Source organism: Scyliorhinus canicula, chromosome 15 (assembly GCF_902713615.1).
Source record: "Scyliorhinus canicula chromosome 15, sScyCan1.1, whole genome shotgun sequence".
NCBI lineage: Eukaryota > Metazoa > Chordata > Chondrichthyes > Carcharhiniformes > Scyliorhinidae > Scyliorhinus > Scyliorhinus canicula.
This window is the reverse complement of record NC_052160.1, coordinates 44,828,219-44,848,669: the sequence shown is the minus strand read 5'-3', so window position 1 is coordinate 44,848,669 and position 20,451 is coordinate 44,828,219. Positions and strand designations below refer to the sequence as shown.

At 50.4% G+C, this 20,451-nt stretch overlaps 1 protein-coding gene across 3 annotated transcripts in view; it reads right to left on the bottom strand.

Moving 5' to 3' along the window:
- zdhhc4 (zinc finger DHHC-type palmitoyltransferase 4) overlaps window positions 1–18,210 on the bottom strand; it is a 51,015-nt gene extending 32,805 nt beyond the window's left edge. For 2 of the 3 annotated variants that reach the window (XM_038819516.1, XM_038819518.1), the window contains exons 1-2: window positions 18,127–18,210; window positions 173–357 (exon numbers count right to left, since the gene is read on the bottom strand). In XM_038819516.1, the coding sequence (XP_038675444.1) occupies window positions 173–295 (123 nt within the window). In that variant the 5' untranslated portion in view covers window positions 296–357; window positions 18,127–18,210. Of the gene's footprint in view, window positions 1–172; window positions 358–18,018; window positions 18,106–18,126 lie in introns of those variants that run through there. The other variant, XM_038819517.1, reaches the window with a different exon arrangement.
- Between the last annotated feature and the right edge of the window lie 2,241 nt (window positions 18,211–20,451).

Sequence of the window (20,451 nt, the reverse complement as noted above, 5' to 3'; positions counted from 1 at the left end):
GGCAAAAAGACAGGACAATGGCACTATGTCATAATGCTCATTTGGAGAGCTGATGCAGACACGATCGGCCAAATGGCTTCCTTCTGCACCACAACACTTCTGTGATTCGATGAGGTCAGCTGGTTCAACAGAGATATGGGATGGAAACACATTTCTATTAAATTGCAGTTACCCGAGTCACATGGTGTGAGATCCTGGAAAAACATTCCTGACTTTGCCTTGAGAATTTGATGGCGACCACCATGCAGGAGATGCAAACAGCCAAGTAAATGAGGAACAAAATAAGGAAATCCATCTGTGCCTAAAAATATAATTCAGTATCAAGGCCAGGACCTTTGCAGCTGTTGAAGTCAGCACCTGAGAGACAGAAGAAACCACATCAAAATAGTTGAGTTTAATACTGCATTTTACTAGAGTCTTTGAATGTTGGGGCTGAAGGTTCACAAATTATATATTGTATTACAATCAGAATCTGAGCCAAGAAAGGGAATAAGTCAGGAATAGCTGAGAGGGGAACCAATGCAACAATTGAAGTTGTCTTATCACTCCAACATTATGTTTATTAAGATTTTACATTTTATAATACAACACAAAGGGAAGGAAAACAGAAATGGCTCAACCCACATGAACACAGAATAGAACAGGAGAACAATATAAGAATCTTTATTGTCACAAGTAGGCTCACATTAACACTGCAATTAAGTTACTGTGAAAATCCCCTAGTCGCCACATTCCGGCGCCTGTTCGGGTACACCGAGGGAGAATTCAGAATGTCCAAATTACCTAACAGCACGTCTTTCGGGAGGGAGAAATAGGAGAAAATCATGAAATATGACAAAATGGCGTACATTATCTCGCACTGCACAGCCCCACAGTCATCATGGAAGGTCAGGATAAACTTTCCACACCATGATCGAAAGCGCACCAATATATATCCCCCTCAACTCCAGCAGCGCCAATGGCACCAATGACCAACATAGCCTTCTCTTTCCGGATTCCAGACCACCTGCACCAATGTAGGAGCCAGGAACAGATTTATCATACCCACCCTTAAAAAAAAGAAAACACACGGAAACCGCAGATCCAAAGGGAGTTATATACATGTTACATTATGCAAGAAAACCCCAAACCCAGGGAAGAACCACAATTATAACAAAAGGAAAGGAAGAGGAGCGGCAACAGTAACGTTCAGACTATAGTCAAGCCCACAGGCCCTCCCAAGGTAGAAAAGAAGGGAAGAGCGAGAACAAAAACAAGACCCACCGATGCTATCCCACCACTGAAAAGGAGAACAGGCCACTCAATCAACAAAAGGGCAACCCACCCCCAAGGGGAACCACAGGATATCCACCAAGGCACAGAACGTGATCCATCCCCAGGCCCCTGTGCACCAGAGGGATCAGGAACCTACTCCCCACATCCTCAGAGAGGCATCCCGAGCCCCCAGGGACAACAGGATAATAGCCACAGCATCGGGCCTGGCCTAGCCCATCACCAACCAACATAAAATAAATATACTCCCAGGGCCTCCAGCACACCCATCGAGCCTGTACCTTTCAAACCCATTCAGGGCTATGCATCACTTGAGGATTCTTATTCTAGCCCCAGCACAGAAGGTGTGGGGGAGGGGGGGAACCCCGTCTGAGAAGAAGAGGAATCATAAAGACACCAATAATTAGGTGCCCTGGGAGGGAAGGCTGAATCCCTCCTCTCCGGCACAAACACAGAAGTCACCCCCAAACCACCGAGCCAGATCAGGTTAAATAAAACAACGCGATGTTCACCCAAATGAAAAGCGAGCACCCAAAGAGGGGACACCCAGCCTAGCTCAAAGCAACCACCATCACAAAAAGGATATCACCCGAGCAACCTCCCTCCCAAACAACCCGACCACCACAATAACCCAGAGAAGGAACATGAAGAGAGACCCAAACAAAGGGAAGGAAAAAACTCAACTTCAAGAAGGAGACAGAAGGAACCCAGTCCTCACAAGATAAAGACCGGGATTATTAATTTAAAGAATGTACAAATCCAAAAGAAAAACCCGAAATGGATAAGCTGTAACTTGAGGGGGGGCACTATCCTCAATCTCAGTGAGGACTGAACTAACCCTACCAACCATATCCATCCATCCTTCACCCCGCCTCAGCTCCCATCGATTTCTTCATATATGAGACAGGGGTGACAATGATCACTCATCTCCCCTGCACAAATCACACTTCCTATAATTGACAATCTTACTAATACAGGATAGCAATATTCAATGACACAGGCCATCACGCTCACATTGCGCACACCCCTACAGGAGACGACATCAATAAAAAAAAAAACAACATGATCAACAAGGAATAACAACCAGGATTCTCAAAGAACCATAGGGTACATTGCAGGATCAGGACGTCTTCCATGTCGCACAAAGCAAAGGATAGACAAGGTAGATCGAGTTCACAGGAAGCCGAGGAGGAGGCTGCATCATTTCCTTGGTATGGAGAAGATCTTGAGGTGAGCGAGGCAGACCAAGAAGTGCACTTGGGAGGAGAGCGAACTGCAGGATCTTGGAGCGGAGTTGACCAAGCAGAGGGCCGGTACAACCGGATCAAGGCTGCTCTCTACAAGAAGGGGATGAAGTTTGGGGTTCTGTATTCCGCTCGTTTGTGGGTTACGCAACGAGTTTTATTTTGACTTGCCGGAGGAGGCAAAGGACTTTATGAGAGACTGTGGACAGGGAGGAGTATGAGGACATTGAATTTTGGAGTGGTGTTTTGTATAAAATGAGGGCACACAGATTGGCGAGGGTCACGATGGGGGGAGGGAGGGGGCAGTGAGCCTTATTTTCCCTTGTATGTTTATTATTTGGAGGGATGTCAGCTAAGGGGCAGATTGGGGATAAGGGGTAGTCAGAGGCCCCAGATGGGGCCACCATGTTAGCTGGTTGGGCTAGTTAATGGGAGTGAAATGGGGGGTTGCCAGGAGGAGGGAGTGGGGGATGGGTTGGGCTTTTATTTTGTTATGAGAAGGGGGATGTGGGGAGGTGGAATGCTAACATTGGTATAGTTGGTGTGGTGCAGTTGGTTAAGGAGGATGTCAGCGGACATCTTGGGGGAGGGGGGTTAGATTTGGAAAAGTGAGAGATGCAGACAGCTGGGGGGAGGGCCTAGCTAAACAAGAGGTATGGTTGATCGGCAGGGAAAGGGGGCAGATGAGGGGGATGGCGTTACTGGTCAACAAGAAAGTGGCCTTCAAAGTTGGTAATATTGTAGCCAACCCAGGGGGAGGGCAGATGCGTGATGGTTAGTGGGAAGCTAGAGGGGACGCCTATGGTCCTGGTGAAAGTTTATTTTGTACTTCTCGCATATACATTGGGTGTACTCCTGGATTGATTTTTTCCGTGTTGGACAAGGCACTGTTGCGGGGGTAGCCGATTCGGAGTGTTCGGGGATCGTGGTCTTCGACCATGCGCCGCATTAGATGGATTTGCGGGTAGTTCAGGGGGAGGCCCAGCGGCCGCAGTGCAGGTTAGATATGAGCTTGTTGGCAGATGAGGGGGTGTGCGAGAGAACAGCCATCCGAGGGCATGTGGAGCGGAATGACACGGGAGGTCACGGCCTCCACACTGTGGGAGACACTTAAGGCAGCTGTCAGGGGAAAATTTATCTTGATTCGGGCGCATAGGGAAAGAGTGGAAGGACAGGCGAGAGCAAGGAAGGGACTTCCAGTGGCGGCTGGCATGTAGGTGGAAGTCGCACGTTGGGTGGCTCCTGCTTCAGACTCTGGTTTTGGGAGTTTAAACAGGGGCTGTTTTCAGATAAGCTGGTGCAGGAAGACACAAGGAAGTTGGAGAATGTCGAAGACCAGAAAAAAACTACTAGAAAGAAGGGGGCGAGTGAAAGTTCGTCGTCAAGTGAACGGATCAGTCCAGTAGCAGGAACGATGGCGGAGGCTGGGCCACTGGGTGGGGCCTCGCTCTTCACAGTAAAGACTTTGACCGAGGTGATAGCTGGAGAGTTTGAGAGGCAGTTCGCAAATCACATGAAGGTGATGCACAAAGAGATGATGGCTGCGATGGAGGAGGCAATGGCCCCGGTGAAGGCGGCGTGTTGAAGACATTAGCCGAGGTACGGGAGCAAGGAGAGAATTTGAAGTGGGTGGAGGAAGCTCAGTTGCAACATAATGTTCATCTCGATGAGCGAGGAGCTGCAGAGGGTGGTGGGGGACTTGGAGAACAGATCAAGGCGGCAGGATTTGAGAATTGTGGGCTAGCCTTAGGGGGTGGAGGGCCCGAGGCTGACTGAGAATTTTGTGAAGATGTCACGGAGTTGTTGGGGGAAGGGAAGAACCCTCCTGGTATGAACTGGACAGGGCTCATCGGTCGCTCAGGCTCAAGCCGAAGGCAAATGAGCCGCCAAGAGCAGTCATAATTTGTTTGCACAAATTCCATATCAAGGAGAAGGTCCTCGAGTTGGCAAAACAAAGGCAGTGGGGAGGAGCTGGTATTCGTATATACCAAGACTCAACTGTGGAGCTGGTGAGATGGTGGGCGACCTTTGGTCGGGTGAGGGTGGTGTGAGGTTCGGCGTGGTGTACCGGCGAAGTTGAAGGTGACCTATAACTTGAGGAACTTCTACTTTGAGTGGGTGGAGACGTTCGTGAAGGCTGAAGGACTGGGGTTAAAATGAGGGATGGGGCTGGGGTTTGGTTCCTGACTGAAGGAAGGGGGGGGGGGGGGGGTGAAATGCGATGTACAGCCTTATCTCTTGTTTTAGGATGTTTATTTGTTTTGTATTTGTGGGGGAGCGGGTTGGGAGTTTGCTTTTTGGGTTGGTTGATAGCAGAGGGTACACTACCCTTCCGTATGAGGGACAGTGGCTTTGAGAATGTTAAACTTTGGGGTTATGGCGGCTTTTTATGTGGTGCGGTCTTTGCGCATTAGTTGTTTCAGTGTCTTTGTTTTCCAGGGATTGGATTATGGGGGAGGGCATTGGGAGGCGGGGCCTCCACACTAGCAAGTGAAGGTTGGCTAGTGAACGGGTGTGAGATGGGTGGAGGAGCCATTGGAACCTGGTCGAACAGGTTCCGATGTACTTGAGAGGTGTGAGAAAGGTGGGAGGATGGGATCAATACTGGGAGAGGTATTTTCAAAAAGAAGTAGATGGGGGGATTCTGGGAAGGGGGTGTTTGACGGCAACAAAGGGGCGGGATGGGTCAGGCTCAGTGGGTACGACTCCAGGGTTATGATGATGGCGGATAGGAGGGGTGTGGGGGTGAGATACCCCTGGTCAGAATAGTAACGTGGAACGTGAGGGGGTTAGGGGGACCAGTGAAGAGTTTGAGGGTGTTTGCACATTTAAAGAGTCTAAAGGCCGAATGGTGATGCTGCAGGAGAACCCACCGGAGGGTGAAAGATCAGGTGAGGCTTAGGAAGGGCTGGGTGAGTCAGGTTTTCCATTCAGGGGTTTGATCGCAAGGCTCGGGGAGGGGGTGAGCGGGATTGGTGAGCAAGAGGATGCAGTTTCAGATGGAGACGGTAGTGGCAGACCAGGGAAGTAGGTACATTATTGTGACGGGAGCATTAGAGGGGAGATTGGTGGCACTGGTGAGCATATATGACCCCAACTGGTATGATTCAGGGTTTATGAAGAGGGTGCTGGGTGCCAGAAAGAGACCTGTGACCCAGTCAGGGTGTGGGGGGGGGGGGGGGGGGGGGCGAAGGCACTGGCAGGGCTCATGAGCCCCAACTGGTATGATACAGGGTTTACAAAGAGGGTGCTGGGTGCCAGAGAGAGACTCGTGGCCCAGTCCGAGGGTGTGGGGGGGGGGGGGGGGGGGGGGAAGATAGGCGAAAGGCACTGGCAGGGCTCATGAGAGAGATGTGAGAAGTGGACCCGTGGAGGTTCCTGCACCCGAGGCAGTGGGAGTGTTCTATTTTCTCCCCAGTACATAAAGTGTACTCGAGAATGCACTTTTTTTTTATGGTGGAGAAGGCTTTATTGGCTGGGGTCAAAGGGTCGGAGTATTCAGCAATATTGATTTTGGACCATGTGCCGCATTGGGTAGATGTGATTCTGGAGAATTGGGGTGACCCAGAGGCCAGGATGGAGAATGAACACGGGAAAGTTCGGGGACTGGAGTTTTTGCAATAAGATTGGGAAGGTGATCGAGAAATATGTGGGGTTAATTGCACTGGGGAAGTTTCGCACTCGGTGGTTTGGCAGTAGTAAGGGCGGAGGTGATTTCGTTTAAGGTGAAGGTGAATAAGGAGGAGAGAGAGGAGCGCCAAAAATTGATAGAGGAAATTCTGGAGGTGGCCAGGAGGAAGGACCTTCAGCCAAAGTTCGACCAGCTGTCCACGGAAAGCAGTGCGCCAGTTGAGAAGGGCAAGGAGCGGCGGTCTATGAACACGGGGAGAAGGGAGGCGATGGCCACCTCCGGAAGGAGGCGGCGGCGAGCCAGATAGTTTGGATACGGGATAAGACGGGGAAGCTGGTGGTGGCCCTGGAGCAGATCAATAAAGTTTTTGAAACGTTCTATAAGACATATCAGTCGGAGCCACTGGGAGAAGAGCGAGAGATGAGGGAGGGTTGGCCGGTTGGAGTGCCCAAGGTTGGGGGAGCAGGATGTGAAGGAGGTAATTGGGATTTTGCAGTCAGGGAAGGCAGCGGGACTGGATGGTTTCCCAGTGAAATACTAGAAGACATTTAAGGATAGGTTGACGCCGCTGATGGTGGAATGTTTGAGGATGCGATAGGTATGAGGGGGGGGGGGGTTGCCACAGATGATGAGACAGGCTCTGATTTCCCTGCTGTTAAAGAAGGATAAGGACCCAGTAGAACATGGGTCACATAGGCCCATATCCCTACTGAATGTAGATGCCAATGATATTGGCTAAGATTCTGGCAGCAAGGTTGGAGAGGTGTCTCTTGAAGGCGACAGTAGAGGATCAGTCGAGGTTCGTGAAGGGAAGCTAGCTGTTTTTGAATGTGAGAAGGTTGTTAAATGTTATCATGTCTCCGGCAGAGGGAAAGGCGAAGGAGGTGGTGGTGGCACTGGACGCAGAGAAGATGTTTGATCAGGTAGAGTAGGGATATTTGATGGCGGTATTGGAAAGATTTGGAATCCGGCTGAGGTTCGCGGCTTGGATATAGCTGTTGTAATAGGAGTTGATGGAGAGTGTTCGTACCAATAATATTAAATCAGGGTACTTTGCTCTGTATTGGGCTACGAGGCAGGGTGTCCTATGTCCATCCCCCCGCCGTCCACCCCCCCCCCCCCCCCCCCATTGTTTGTACTAGCTATAGAGACTTTGGCCATCGTGCTAAGGAGTTCGGGGTTGTGGAAGGGGATAGTGAGGGGGGAGGGCTGGAGCATTGGGTATCCTTATATGCGGATAATCTGTTACTGTACATTTTGGAGCCAAGTACATTGGTGGGGAGTATAATGATGCTGCTCCAAAGATTTGGGGCGTTCTCGGCGTATAAACTGAACCTAGGCTGATCGCTCGTAGGCGGATCTTGTTGGGGTGGACGTCAGCTTCTCCGCCTTGTGCCTCGACGTGGCGGGGGGACTTGCTGACGTTTCTGACCCTGGAGAATGTGAAGTTTGAGTTGAGGGGGGAGAAGGAGGGGTTCTACAATTCTTGGGGTTTGTTTATTATGCTCTTTCAGGAGTTGGTTGCCATTGAATGCTAGGGGGTGGTTGTTATTGTTCTACGAGTCTATGTTTTAGGTTTTATTTTGTTGGGGTTGTTCTATGTTTGTTTTCTTTCTTTGTATGGTGAAAATGATGAAAATATGACGAATAAAATATATTTTTAAAAAAGGAGCGGGCAAGGCTGGTGGAAGAGGGTAGATCAGAGGTATGCGATAAGACCAGAAGATGGGATACTAAAGGTAAGGCAGAGGCTCCAGATAGAGCTTGGGTTGGAAGGGCAATTGCGGAGGCCTAGTGTACAAGTATGGGGAAAAAGTGAGTAGGATGTTGGTGCACGAACTGAGGAAGCAGGCAGCGATATGGGAGAATGGTAGGGTGAAGGATGAGAGACACAAGATGGTGTCCGACCCAGAAGGAGTGAATGTGTTTGAGGCCTTCTACAGAAGTTTGTACGAGTCGGAGACCCCGCCTGACGAGGAAGGCATGAGGCAGTTCTTGGACGGGCTGGAGTTCCCAAGGGTGGAGGAGAAGGTGCTGGGGTTGGGGGCTCTGATTGGGCTGAGGGAGGTGATGGACTACGTACGCTTGATGCAGGCAGGGAAGGCCCTGGGACCAGATGGGTTCCCAGCCGAGTTTTACAATAAGTTTGGTGCAAGCTCGGGTCCCTGCTAGTGAGGGATGTATAATGAGGCAAGGGGAAGGGGGAGCTCACCCCCATATTATCACAGGCATCCATTTCATTGATCTTGAAGATAGATAAGGACCTGGAGCAGTGCGAGTCACACCGCCCAATTTTACTGCTAAATGTGGATGCAAGTTGTTGGTGAAGGTGTTAGTGCCACGGATAGAGGACTGTGTGCCAGGGTGATAGTGTGAAGGGACAGCAGCAACATGCGCAGGCTGCTCAATGTCATTATGATGCCCTTGGAGAGGCAGGAGGTAGAAGTAGTGGTGGCAATGGATGCAGAGGCTTTTGATCGGGTGGAGTGGGCGTATTTGTTGGAGGTGCTGGGTCAGTTCGGGTTAGGCCAGGGTTTTCGTGGATTGAGTTCACCTGCTAGTGTCCGGACGAATAGGACGACTTCAGGGGAATTCGGTCTGCATCAGGGTGACGAGGCAGAGGTGTCCGCTCTCCCCGTGGCTTTTTGCTTAGAGCCATTGGCAATGGCACTTAGACGTTGGGGTGGGGGTGGAATTGGGCACAGACATATATATGTATGCAGACGATCTTTTGTTATACATTTCAGACCCTGTGGGAAGCTTTGATAGGATCATGGAGATCCTGAAGGAATTTGGCTGTTTTGTAGGGTAAAATTGAACATGGGGAAAAGTGAGATGTTCTCAACTAATGGGGACAGGAGAGGAGGTTAAGGGAGTTGTGGTTTAGGGTGGTGGGGGCATGTTTCGGTATTCCCGGATTCAGGTGGCGCGGAGCTGGGCACAGCGGGCTTTAAGAAGTGTTGCCGGTATCACTGGATGGACACGTGCAGACGGTTAAAATGATGTTTGCCCAGTGTCTTGTTCGTGATCCAGAACCCCTCCATCTTTGTTCCCAAGTCCTTTTTTAGGAAGGCGAATGGGATAATTTTGGGGTTTGTGGGGGCAGGGAAGACCCCACAGGTGAGGAGGGTGTTTTTTTGGGGGGTGGGGGGAAAAGAGAGCGCTGGTATTGCCAAGTTTGATGAACTATTACTGGGCGGCGAATATCAGTGGTTAGCAAATGGGTAGTGGAGGAGAGGTCGGTGTGAGAGTGAATGAAGGCTGCGTTGTGTAGGGGGATGAGTTTGAGAGCCCTTCCGTTTTCGCCGGTCTGGTATTCCATGAGCCCAATGGTGGTGTCAGTATTGAGAGTTTGGAACCAGTGCAGGCAACACTTCAGGGTTGGAGGGCATGTTGCTGTAGGTGCCATTATGCGATAATCACAGGTTTGAGCCGGGGGGACTGGATGCAAGGTTCCGGGGTTGGTGGCAGGTGGGGACAGAGTGCTTCAGGGACTTGTTTATAGGGGACAGGTTTGCAGGCCTTGAAGAGCTGGAAGGCCTGGAAACATACGAGCTGCCGAAAGGGAATAGGTTCAGGTACCTGCAGGTGAGGGACTTTGTGAGGAAAGAAGTGCCATCCTTCCTGGGGCCACCACCTCCGGTGTTGCAGGATAAGCTGTTGTCCAAGGATGACATTGGGGAGGTAGAGTGTCAGACATTTGCGGAGAGTTTTTTTTTAAATTTAAATTTTCCAATTAAGGGGCAATTTAGCATGGCCAATCCACCTATCCTGCACACCTTTGTGGGGGCGAAACCCATGCAAACACACGGAAACTGAAAACTCCACACAGTGACCCAGAGCCGGGATCGCACCTGGAACCTCGACAGCGTTTGGCAGCAGTGCTAACCACTGCACCACCTTGCTGCCTATTTACGGAGAGGGAGGGCGCTCCGGTGGAGGAGATCAAGTGCAAATGGGAGGAGTTGGGCGGAAAGGTGAGAGCCGGGACGTGGAAGGAAGCCCAGTGGAGCGTGAACACGTCCTCCTCGTGTGCAAGGTTAAGCCTCATCCAATTTAAGGTTGTGCATAGGGCTCGCGTGATGATTGGGAGGATGAGCCGATTCTTTGCAGGGGTGGAGCATAGGTGTGGGCAGTGTGCGAGGAGGCCTGTGAATCACCCCCCCATGTCTTGGGTGTGTCCAAAGCTGGGGGGGGGGGGGGGGGGGGGGGAGTTTCTAGCAGGGGTGCTAGGATCTTTTGTCTGAGATTCTGGGTGTAGGGCTGGCCCAGAGTCTGGAAGTGGCGACATTTGGATTGTCAGGAGACCAGGAGGATCGATGGCTTGGCCTTTGCCTCCCTGATAGCCCCGAGACAGATTGTGTTGAGCTGGCAGGATTCAGAGCCATCAAAGGTGGGGTGTGGGTGAGCGACCTGGCAGAATTCCTGCACTAGGTCAAGTTTGCCTTACGGGGATGGGGGGTTAGGGCGTTGATTTTGTTTTGGGGGGGGGGAAAAGAGAGAGAGAGAGAGAGAAAGATGTCGGTGGGAAAACCAAGGGGAAGGAGAGAGTTGTGGGCTTGGCATCAGGGAATGTTGTGAGCTTCTGTTCTTTGTTCCTGCGGATTTTTAGATTTCTGATATTTCTATGTACATATACAAAATGGCTTTAATAAAAAAAATTTTTTTTTTTTAAAAAGGGTAACCGACACATCATGCAGCAGTATTTTGACAACACAAAGGCAGCCCCTAACCAGGGTCAATGCTCTTTCAAGACCAAAACACTCCTATGTTCCTCCACTGCTCTTCTAAAGGTATCCCGCACTCCCTCCAAGGTGAGCTCTTACGACCTACCTCCACCTGCAATTCTCAAGACAAGGTATCATCTTCAAAGGCGGCCATCATCCGATGCACAAAGCAGCAGCATGGTGACAGTCGGCTCAGCAGCAACTGCGCCACAACAAGCTGGGCCCTGCGCCACAACAAGCTGGGCCCTGCCCCACCCCTGCAAACTCCACAACAAACAAGGATTTTAGCATTTTATTCGACTCTCACAAAATCAGGAACTTCCAGGGACATAGTGCAAGCCATGGAGCCCAAGGAAAAATGGTATAATACGTGCATCAGGATGGAATGGCAGATTAAAAGACAACCAGAGCCGGGGGCGGCATGTGGCGCAGTGGTTAGCATGGGTACTGTGGCATTGAGGACCTGGGTTCGAATCCCAGCCCTGGGTCACTGAACGTCTGGAGTTTACACATTCTCCCCATGTCTGCATGGGTTTCGCCCCCACAATCCAAAGATGTGCAGGTTAGGTGGATTGGCCACGCTAAATTGCCCTTAATTGGAAAAAAAAATTGGCTACTCTAAATTCAAAAATAAAAGACAAGCCGAGACGGACGGAGCCACAAAAACGCAACCGCTCCTATGCTCACATCATATGCCCTTCCCACCACATAAATTTTTAATGTTTCATAATATGTAGTTTTAGAGAAATGACAAATGCATTCACTTAAAGCACCTTTAAGATACCAGAGGTTTGTAGTATTGCATTAGATGCAGCAACTGCAAGAGACTCACGCTATGATCGAGGTATTGTCTTGGGGCAATATCGGAGCCTAAGAGATCAGGAGTTAGCTGGGTGGCTGATGCACACAAGACATTGATATGATTTAAGAGTTTATAGACCAAGCTTCTAGAAAGTCACACTGGGATCGCTTCTCGGCCTTTGGCTAAGATGAAAGTGAGGTCAGGTGTAATACCTGGATCTATAATAATAATTTTTTATTGTCACAAGTATGAAGTTACTGTGAAAAGCCCCCAGTGGCCACATTCCAGCACCTGTTCGGGTAAGCTGGTACGGGAATTGAATCCGCGCTGCTGGCCTTGTTCTGCATTACAAACCAGCTGTCTAGCCTACTGAGCTAAACCAGCCCCTAGGTTTCTGGATTACTAGTCCAACGACATACCAGATGTTCTTGCTATGAAAGCAGTGCAGTGAAGGTTTACCAGGCTGAATCCTGGGATGGTGAGACTGTCATACGAGGAGAGACTAAGTCAGTTAGGATTATATTCATTGAAGTTTAGAAGAGTAAGAGGGGATCTCATAGAAATTTACAAAATTCTAACAGAATTAGATAGGGTAGATGCAGAAAGAATGTTCCAGATGGTAGGTGCAGTCCAGAACTAGGGGTCATAGTTTGAGGACTAGGGGCAAATCTTGCAGGTCTAAGAGAAGAGAAATTTCTTCACCTAGAGAGTGATGAATCTGTTGAATTTGCTACCACAGAAAGTAGTTGAGGCCAAAACGTTGTGTAATTTCAAGGAGGAATTAGATACAGCTCTTGGCGCTAAAGGGATCAAGGGATTGGGGTGGGTGTGTGATCAAGGTATTGAACTTGATGATGAGCCATGATCATAATGAATGGCATAGCAGGCTCGAAGGGCCGAATGGCTTCCTCCTGCTTCTATCTTTCTATATATGACATCCATGCAAATATGGACACCTCAGGTACAAGTTGGTATTGGCTAAACAATGATATTGCTAAAGATTAAGGAACGAAAGCCACGCTGTTTACCAGTGCAGAAAAGGTGAAATTTTCAGGGCTGCGGAGTGGGTCGAATTGGATGGCTCTTTCAGCGAGCTGGCAGTGATACATTGAGCAAGATGGCCACCTCCAGTGGTATATAATTCTATAACTCTGCTAAGCTTCTAGTGTTTGCAGCCGAGAATCAATTTTCCTATTAGGCATAGGCTGTCCTTTTACAAGGAAAAGCTTCTAAGATAAATGGAAAGAATCCTGGATCCTAATAACGGGTTTACACTTTTGTGTTCTGTCCATGTGCACACTTTTGTGTTCTGTCCATGTGCCAATCTGTCTGGTCAACCATCAACAGTACTTGGACTAAATTTATTTTGACTTCATTTATTTGCTTATTGAATCTGCCACACTGAGATGGACGGTTACAATTTTGCGTGCGATTGTAGGTGAACCTGGTGGCATCGGAGTCCCACATATGTTGTTTATCACTTTCTTTCAACATCAAACCACAACAGTCAGCCCTACCCTGTCCCCCTCAAGGCCCCCCTTTCACTCAGCACCTTCTTGCACTTACTACACCCTCCCATTCCTCTTGCAAAGGGTCCAATTCCATCCAACTACTCAAACCCCCCCCCCCCCCCCCATGCTCTTCGATCCCATTCTAACCCCCCCCCCCAAACTCACGGCCCCCTACTCCTCTTCCCTCCCCCACTCACAGCCCCCTACTCCTCTTCCACCCCCACTCACAGCCCCCTACTCCTCTCTCCCTCCCCCCCCCCCCCACTCACGGCCCCCTGCTCCTCTCCCTCACCTCTCCCCCCACTGACGGCCCCCTGCTCCTCCCCACCCCTTCTCCTCCTCCCACTCTCAGCCCCCTGCTCCTCCTCTCCCCCCACTCACGGCCCCGTGCTCCTCCCCTCCCCACTCACGGCCCCCAGCCCATCCCCGGCCCCATGCCCCTCCCCCCCACACAGCCCCCAGCTCCTCCCCCACCCCCGCCCTCACGGCCACCTGCTCTACCCCCCACTCACGGCCCCCCTCCTCCTCTCCCCCACCCACGGCCCCCTACTCCTCTTCACCTCCCCACTCACAGCCCCCTGCTCCTCTTCCCCCCCTCCCCCCCACTCACGGCCCCCTGCTCCTCTCCCCCCACTGACAGCCCCCTGCTCCTCACCCCACTGATGGCCCCCGGCTCCTCCCCCTCCCCGCCCCCTGCTCCTCCCCCCACTCACGGCCCCCTAATCCCCCACCGCTTGCCCCCTGCTCTTTCCCCCCACTCACGGCCTCCTGCTCCCCCCCCCCCCACTCATGGCCTCCTGCTCCCCCCCCCCCCCCCCACCCCCCACTCATGGCCTCCTGCTCCTTCCCCTCCCCACTCACGGACCCCAGCTCCTTCCCCTCCCCACTCACGGCTCCCTGCTCCTCCCCACTCACGGCCCCCTGCTCCTCCCCTTCCCGGCCCCCTGCTACTCCCCCCCCCCCCTTCACGGCCCCCTGCCCCATCCCCGCCCTCACGGCCCCCTGCTCCTACCCCCCCCCCCACAAACTCATGACTCCCTGCTCCACGCTGCCCTCTGCTCTCCCCCCCCCCCCCCCAGTCACAGCCCTCTGCTCCCCCCCCCCCACTAGTCACAGCCCTCTGCTCCCCCCCCCCCCCCCCGTCACAGCCCCCTGCTCCTCCCCTCCCCCCGCTCCTCCCCCCACTCGCGTCCCCCGGTCCCCTGCTCTCCCCCCCCCCCCCCCCGGTCCCCTGCTCCTCGCCCCCTGGTCCTCCCCCACTCACGTCCCCTGCTCCTCCCCCAGCCCCATCCCCGCCCTCACGGCCCCCTGCTCCTACCCCCCCCCACAAACTCATGACTCCCTGCTCCACGCTGCCCTCTGCTCTCCCCCCCCCCCCCCCAGTCACAGCCCTCTGCTCCCCCCCCCCCCCCCCCCGTCACGGCCCCCTGCTCCTCCCCTCCCCCCACTCGCGTCCCCCGGTCCCCTGCTCTCCCCCCCCCCCTGCTCCTCGCCCCCTGGTCCTCCCCCACTCACGTCCCCTGCTCCTCCCCCACCCCCAGCTCCTCCCCCACTCATTGCCCCCTGCTCCTCCCCCACCCATTGACCCCTGCTCCTCCCCCCCCCCCCCCACAGCCTCCTGCTCCTCCCCCCCCCCCCACTCACAGCCTCCTGCTCCTCCCCCCCCCCCCACTCATGGCCCCCTGCTCCTTCCCCTCCCCACTCACGGCCCCCTGCCCCACCCCCGTCCTCACGACCCCCAGCCCCACCCTCACGGCCCCCAGCCCCACCCTCACGGCCCCCAGCCCCACCCTCACGGCTCCCTGCTCCTCCCCCCCCCACAAACACATGGCTCCCTGCTCCACATTGCCCTCACGGCCCTCTGCTCCCCTCCCCCCACTCGGCCTCCTGCTCCTCCCTACAGCCAATCAAGTTCACTCAGCCATTCAATATGATCATGGTTGATCTTGGACTTTCTCCACGTGCGTGCCCTCTCCCCATGTCCCTTGATACACCAGAAATATTTCTACCCCTGCCTTAAATATATTCAATGATGGGGAATCAACAACTCTTAGTAGAGAGCTCCAAAGATTCACAATCCTGAGTGAAATTTCTTCTCATCTCAGTGCTAAATGATTAGCCCCTTATCTTGAAACCATGCACCCTTGTTCTAGATTCCCCAACCAGTATCTTCTCAGTAGCTATCCTGAAAAGCCCCTTCAGAATGTAGTACGTTTCACCTCTCATTCTTCTAAACTCCACAGAATATGGGCTCAGTTTACTCAGCCTCTCATATCTCAGGGTCCAACCTAGTGAGCCCTTGAAGATCTAATGCAAATATATTCTTAAATAAGGAAACCAAAATTCCAGATGTGGTCTCACCAAAGTCCTGTACAACTGTAGCAAAATTTATTTATCCCTATATTCCAATCCCCTTGCAACAAAATCTAACAAGCGATTTGCCTCCCTAATTGCTTGCTGTAACTGAATTCAAACTTTTGTTTTTGTGTACTAGCACACCCAAGTCTTTCTGAACATCGAAACCTACAAGTTTCAGGTCCTTAAAAAAAAAAATCTGCTTTTCTATTTTTACGATTAAAGTGAATAACTCACACTTCCTCCCATTATACTCCATCTGCAATCTTGTTGCCCATCACTTAATTTGTTCATTGCTCTTTGTAATCTCTACGTCCTCCTCATTGTTCACTTAAATTTGTATTGTTAGCAAACTTAGATACATTACACACTGTATCTTCATCCAAGTCATTACGGTGAATTGTAAATAGCTGAGGGCCGAGCACCAATTCTCTCAGTCCTCCAAATGGATGGCACGGTGGTTTGCGTTGCTGCCTCACAGCGCCAGGGACCTAGGTTAAATCCCAACCTCGGGTGACTGTGTGGAGTTTATATTTTCTCCCACAGTCCAAAGATGTGCCGGTTAGGTGGATTGGCTATGCTAAATAGTCCCTTAAGTGTCCTGGGATGTGTAGATTAGATGGGGTTATGGGGACAGGGCGGGGAGGGAGCCTAGGTATGCTGCTCTTTCAGAGAGTTGGTGCTACTCGATGGGCAGTATAGCCTCCTTCTGCACTGTAGGAATTCTATGGTTCCCTAAATCAGTCTGTCAACATTAAAATGTCCTATTTATGCCCACACATTGGTTAAAGGGCAGGAACCAATCTCTATCTATGCTAATATATTACCCCAACTTCATGAGCCCTTCCGTCTAACCTTTTGAGTGGCAACTTATTGAATATCTTTTGGAAATCCAGGTCCAAGACATCTAGTGGATCTCTTTATTTACCCTGCTAGTTACAACCTCAAATAAGTGTAATAAATTTGTCAAACATAATTTGCTTCCTGTAAAACTTGTTGACCTTCTTTGATCATACTATGGTTTAAGTGCATTGTTAAGACTTCCTTAATAATGGATTCCAGCAATTTCCCAATGACTGGTGTCAGGCTAACTGGCCTGTAGTGCTCTATTTTCTCTCTTTCTTGATTCAGTTTTAACATTTTATACATAAAACAAATCAATGCAAAACAACAGAACTTCACCCCCCCCCCCCCCCCCCCCACCCACCCACACACTCTACCAACCAACATCGCCCCCTCCCCTGAGCAGCCAACAGCAACCAACTCTTTTAAAACAAAGAATAAGCAGACCCCAACTCTTGTGGAACCCCTCAATCACCCCCCCCCCCCCCCAAGGTAAACTTAACCCTCTCCAAATACAGAAACTCCATCAGGTCCCCCGCCACACAGAGCACTGGGTGTAGAACGGACCTCAACGCCAACTAGCCCCACCGGCAAGCAATCAGCAAAGACTAAAATGTCTGCCCCCGCTCCCATCTGCAGCTCCGGCATGTCCAACACCCCAAACATGGTCCCAGAGGACTGGGTCCAAATCCACATGCAAGACCACCAACATGGTGCTGAAAAATGGCTCCCAAAATTTCTCAAACTTCGGGCATTAGCAGAACAGGTGTACATAGTTGGCCACACTGCTTGCAAGTGTCCTCCACCACCTCAAACAACCGGCTCATCCTTGACCTCCCTCACGCACGAGATTGAGGCATTCATCCCCTTTCAAAATCTTCCCATAAATCAACTAGAAAGATGATCCCTGCCTCCAGCCCCATCATTGACAACACCCCCTCCAACAAGGAGGGAGGTGTCACCGGAAACATCAGGAAAACCTTCTTCGCAAAGTCCTGCACTTACATATACCTAAAGGTCTGTCCCTGCGGAATCCCACACTTCTCGGTCAACTCCTCCCAACTTGCAAACTGCCCTTCCAAAAATAAGCCCTTCATTTCCATTATTCCCCCGATCTTCCCATCTCCAAAACCTAGCATCCAGTCGCACTGGCTCAAACACATGATTCTTTCAAACCAGCATCAGCTTCGACCCCACCCCTAATTTGCCGAAATTGCATCCCATCCATATCTTCAGCGTAGCTACCACCACCAGACTACCCGAGTATTTCCCTGGGGCAAACAAGAATGGCGCCATTGCCAGCGCCCGCAACCCCCTTCCAAGAGCCTGCATCCTCACTCACATCGCCTCCAGCTCCCTACCCCGGCACCTTCTCGCTGTTCTTCCTCCTTACTTAAGCACTGTTACATTCACTAATTTACAATCGAGAGATTTCGGAAAATCATTGTCAGTGCAGCCACTATTTCTGGTCGTCTCTTTTATAAGCTTACGATATAGACCATCAGTACCACCCCAGCTCCAGCCTGTACATTCACACACTCCTTCTGCCCCCACATTCCTCCCTCCACTTTAACCGTATCCTGTCCACCCACGCTCCCCTCGCCAATTAGCCGCTCCTCCATTAGTCTCTTACTTCCCGTTGCCCAGCCTCTTTGCAGTTACTCCCCGAGGCCCTACGCCCCCACAAGTTCCTTCCACACTCATCATAGCCCAACCCCCAAACGCCATCATTCCCGTTTACCTGCTGAAAGTTTCGGACGCTGATTTGGCAGCTGCACCGGAAATGACGAGTATGTCACTCAAACGGTGCCCATGGTGATCTCTGTTCCGACCCGCTGATTGGCTCTGCCTCGGGCGTCGGAACTTCAAGCCACACAATCCCGGACATGCGCAGAGGTCAAAGATGCACTTGGGCGGTAACCTAGTAACGGGGACCGCGCGGCCTATAGAGGCGACTCGAGAAAAGCCGCCTGCAAACGGCAGGCCGGGCCTTTAGTGGAGCCTCACTGAGCAACAAAAAAACACGCCCGCCAACTTTAAGCAATGTCGGTGCCTCATGCTGCCAGGTATTGATGAAAATCACAAAAAGTACAATTATCTCCATGCCCCCTCCCCTAAGGATTAATTTAAGGAAGTTCTGTTGAACTTTATTTTTTTTTAATTTAAAAAATATACATTCATAAAATCACTAAAAATAAACATTTCAAATTGTCATAACAGTAAAGTACGATAATATTTACATTTTCTCCAGAGGTCCAGATTTAATTGAGTTTCTTCAATTCAATAAGGATGACATTACACACATCAATATTTACATTACAATTCTTTTCAAAATATTTAATACAGTTTTATACATTTAGAACATAGAACAGTACAGCACAGAACAGGCCCTTCGGCCCTCGATGTTGTGCCGAGCCATGATCACCCTACTCAAACCCACGTATCCACCCTATACCCGTAACCCAACAACCCCCCCTTAACCTTACTTTTTAGGACACCGGGCAATTTAGCATGGCCAATCCACCTAACCCGCACATCTTTGGACTGTGGGAGGAAACCGGAGCACCCGGAGGAAACCCACGCACACACGGGGAGGACGTGCAGACTCCGCACAGACAGTGACCCAGCCGGGAATCGAACCTGGGACCCTGGAGCTGTGAAGCATTTATGCTAACCACCATGCTACCGTGCTGCCCAGTGATAATTATCCAGACCGAGGAGTTTTACACAGTTACCAACCCCTCGGTGTACATTTGCTGAAAGGCCTACCACAGTGGCCTGTCCCCATTGCGCCTTGGTGGTGGCTGCCCCAAGCTTGAAGCGTCCCTCATATGACCAATCGCGCCCCTTGTAAAAATTCCCCAGTGGAAGACTAGCTAGGGAAATCTTATTAAGCACCAATAATTATCCAGTCACAACAAGCGTGACCTCAGAAACTGATCAACTTGCTTGAGCAAGAAATACTTGCATTTATATTGCATAGTTCAGTGAACACCTCTGGGTTTAATTAAATCAAATTTAAGATTATATTAAAGTATTAATTACAATCCAGCCAATTAAATCTGTTGGCATATAGGAAATTAGGCACTTATTTTGATAATTGCTGGGTGATCATGTAGCAACAGTTTTACCCTTATAAAAACAAAATACTGTGGATCCTGGAAATCTGAAATAAAAACAGAAGAATGAGGCACTTTACAGCCTTCCAACCTCGATAATTGAGTTCAGCAATTTCAGACTGTAATCTCAGCCCTCATCAAGTTTCCTTTCTTGGCTTTGGTTCTACTTGTTTTTTTCTCTTGCTTTTGTATGGCAGCTGTTTATCATTCTGTCAGTTACATCTCCTCATGCCACTTCATTTGTTTCTTTACTTGTCCCACTACCACTCCTTTTGGCCTTGCACCACCATCCTCTTGTCACTTAACCCGTCTTGCCTTCCACCCAACCAAGACTTTTCCTTGTGTTCTTTTTGCACCGACCCCACTTGTTTAAAATTCAATAATATTTCTAACTTTTCCCACTTCTGATGAAAGTTCATCAACCTGAAATATTTTTTCTCCAGTGATGGTGCCCAACCTATTATCGGCCAACATTTACTGCTTTTATTTTTAGTCAGCTTAATCCTACTTTCCAGCCCTTGATTCATTGCCCTGTATGATATGGCACATAAAATACATATCCCATTGAATTCTATTTTCCACTTGCTGCCTACCTGCTCAGTCCATTTATACCTTCCTGCAGTCTTTAACTTTCTTTCTTGTTGTTACAATCCCTTTAGAGACCAGTAACTATTAAAAATATGAATTTTCCAGTAACCTATCCAAAGAATTTCACAACAAGAATTCATGTTTGAAGACTTTTTCTGTAATAAACTAAAATCAACATTGACTAAACATTACTTATTAGTCAAATAATATGCAAAACTACAAAAAAGGTATTCCTTATTGACTTCTTAACACAACTGAAAATTCCCTTGCCATGTTTATACATTGCCACAACCACAGCAGAAATATAGTTGTGTTTAAAAATCCCAGCTTGAGCAGCATCTCTTCTCTTTGGCCCAACA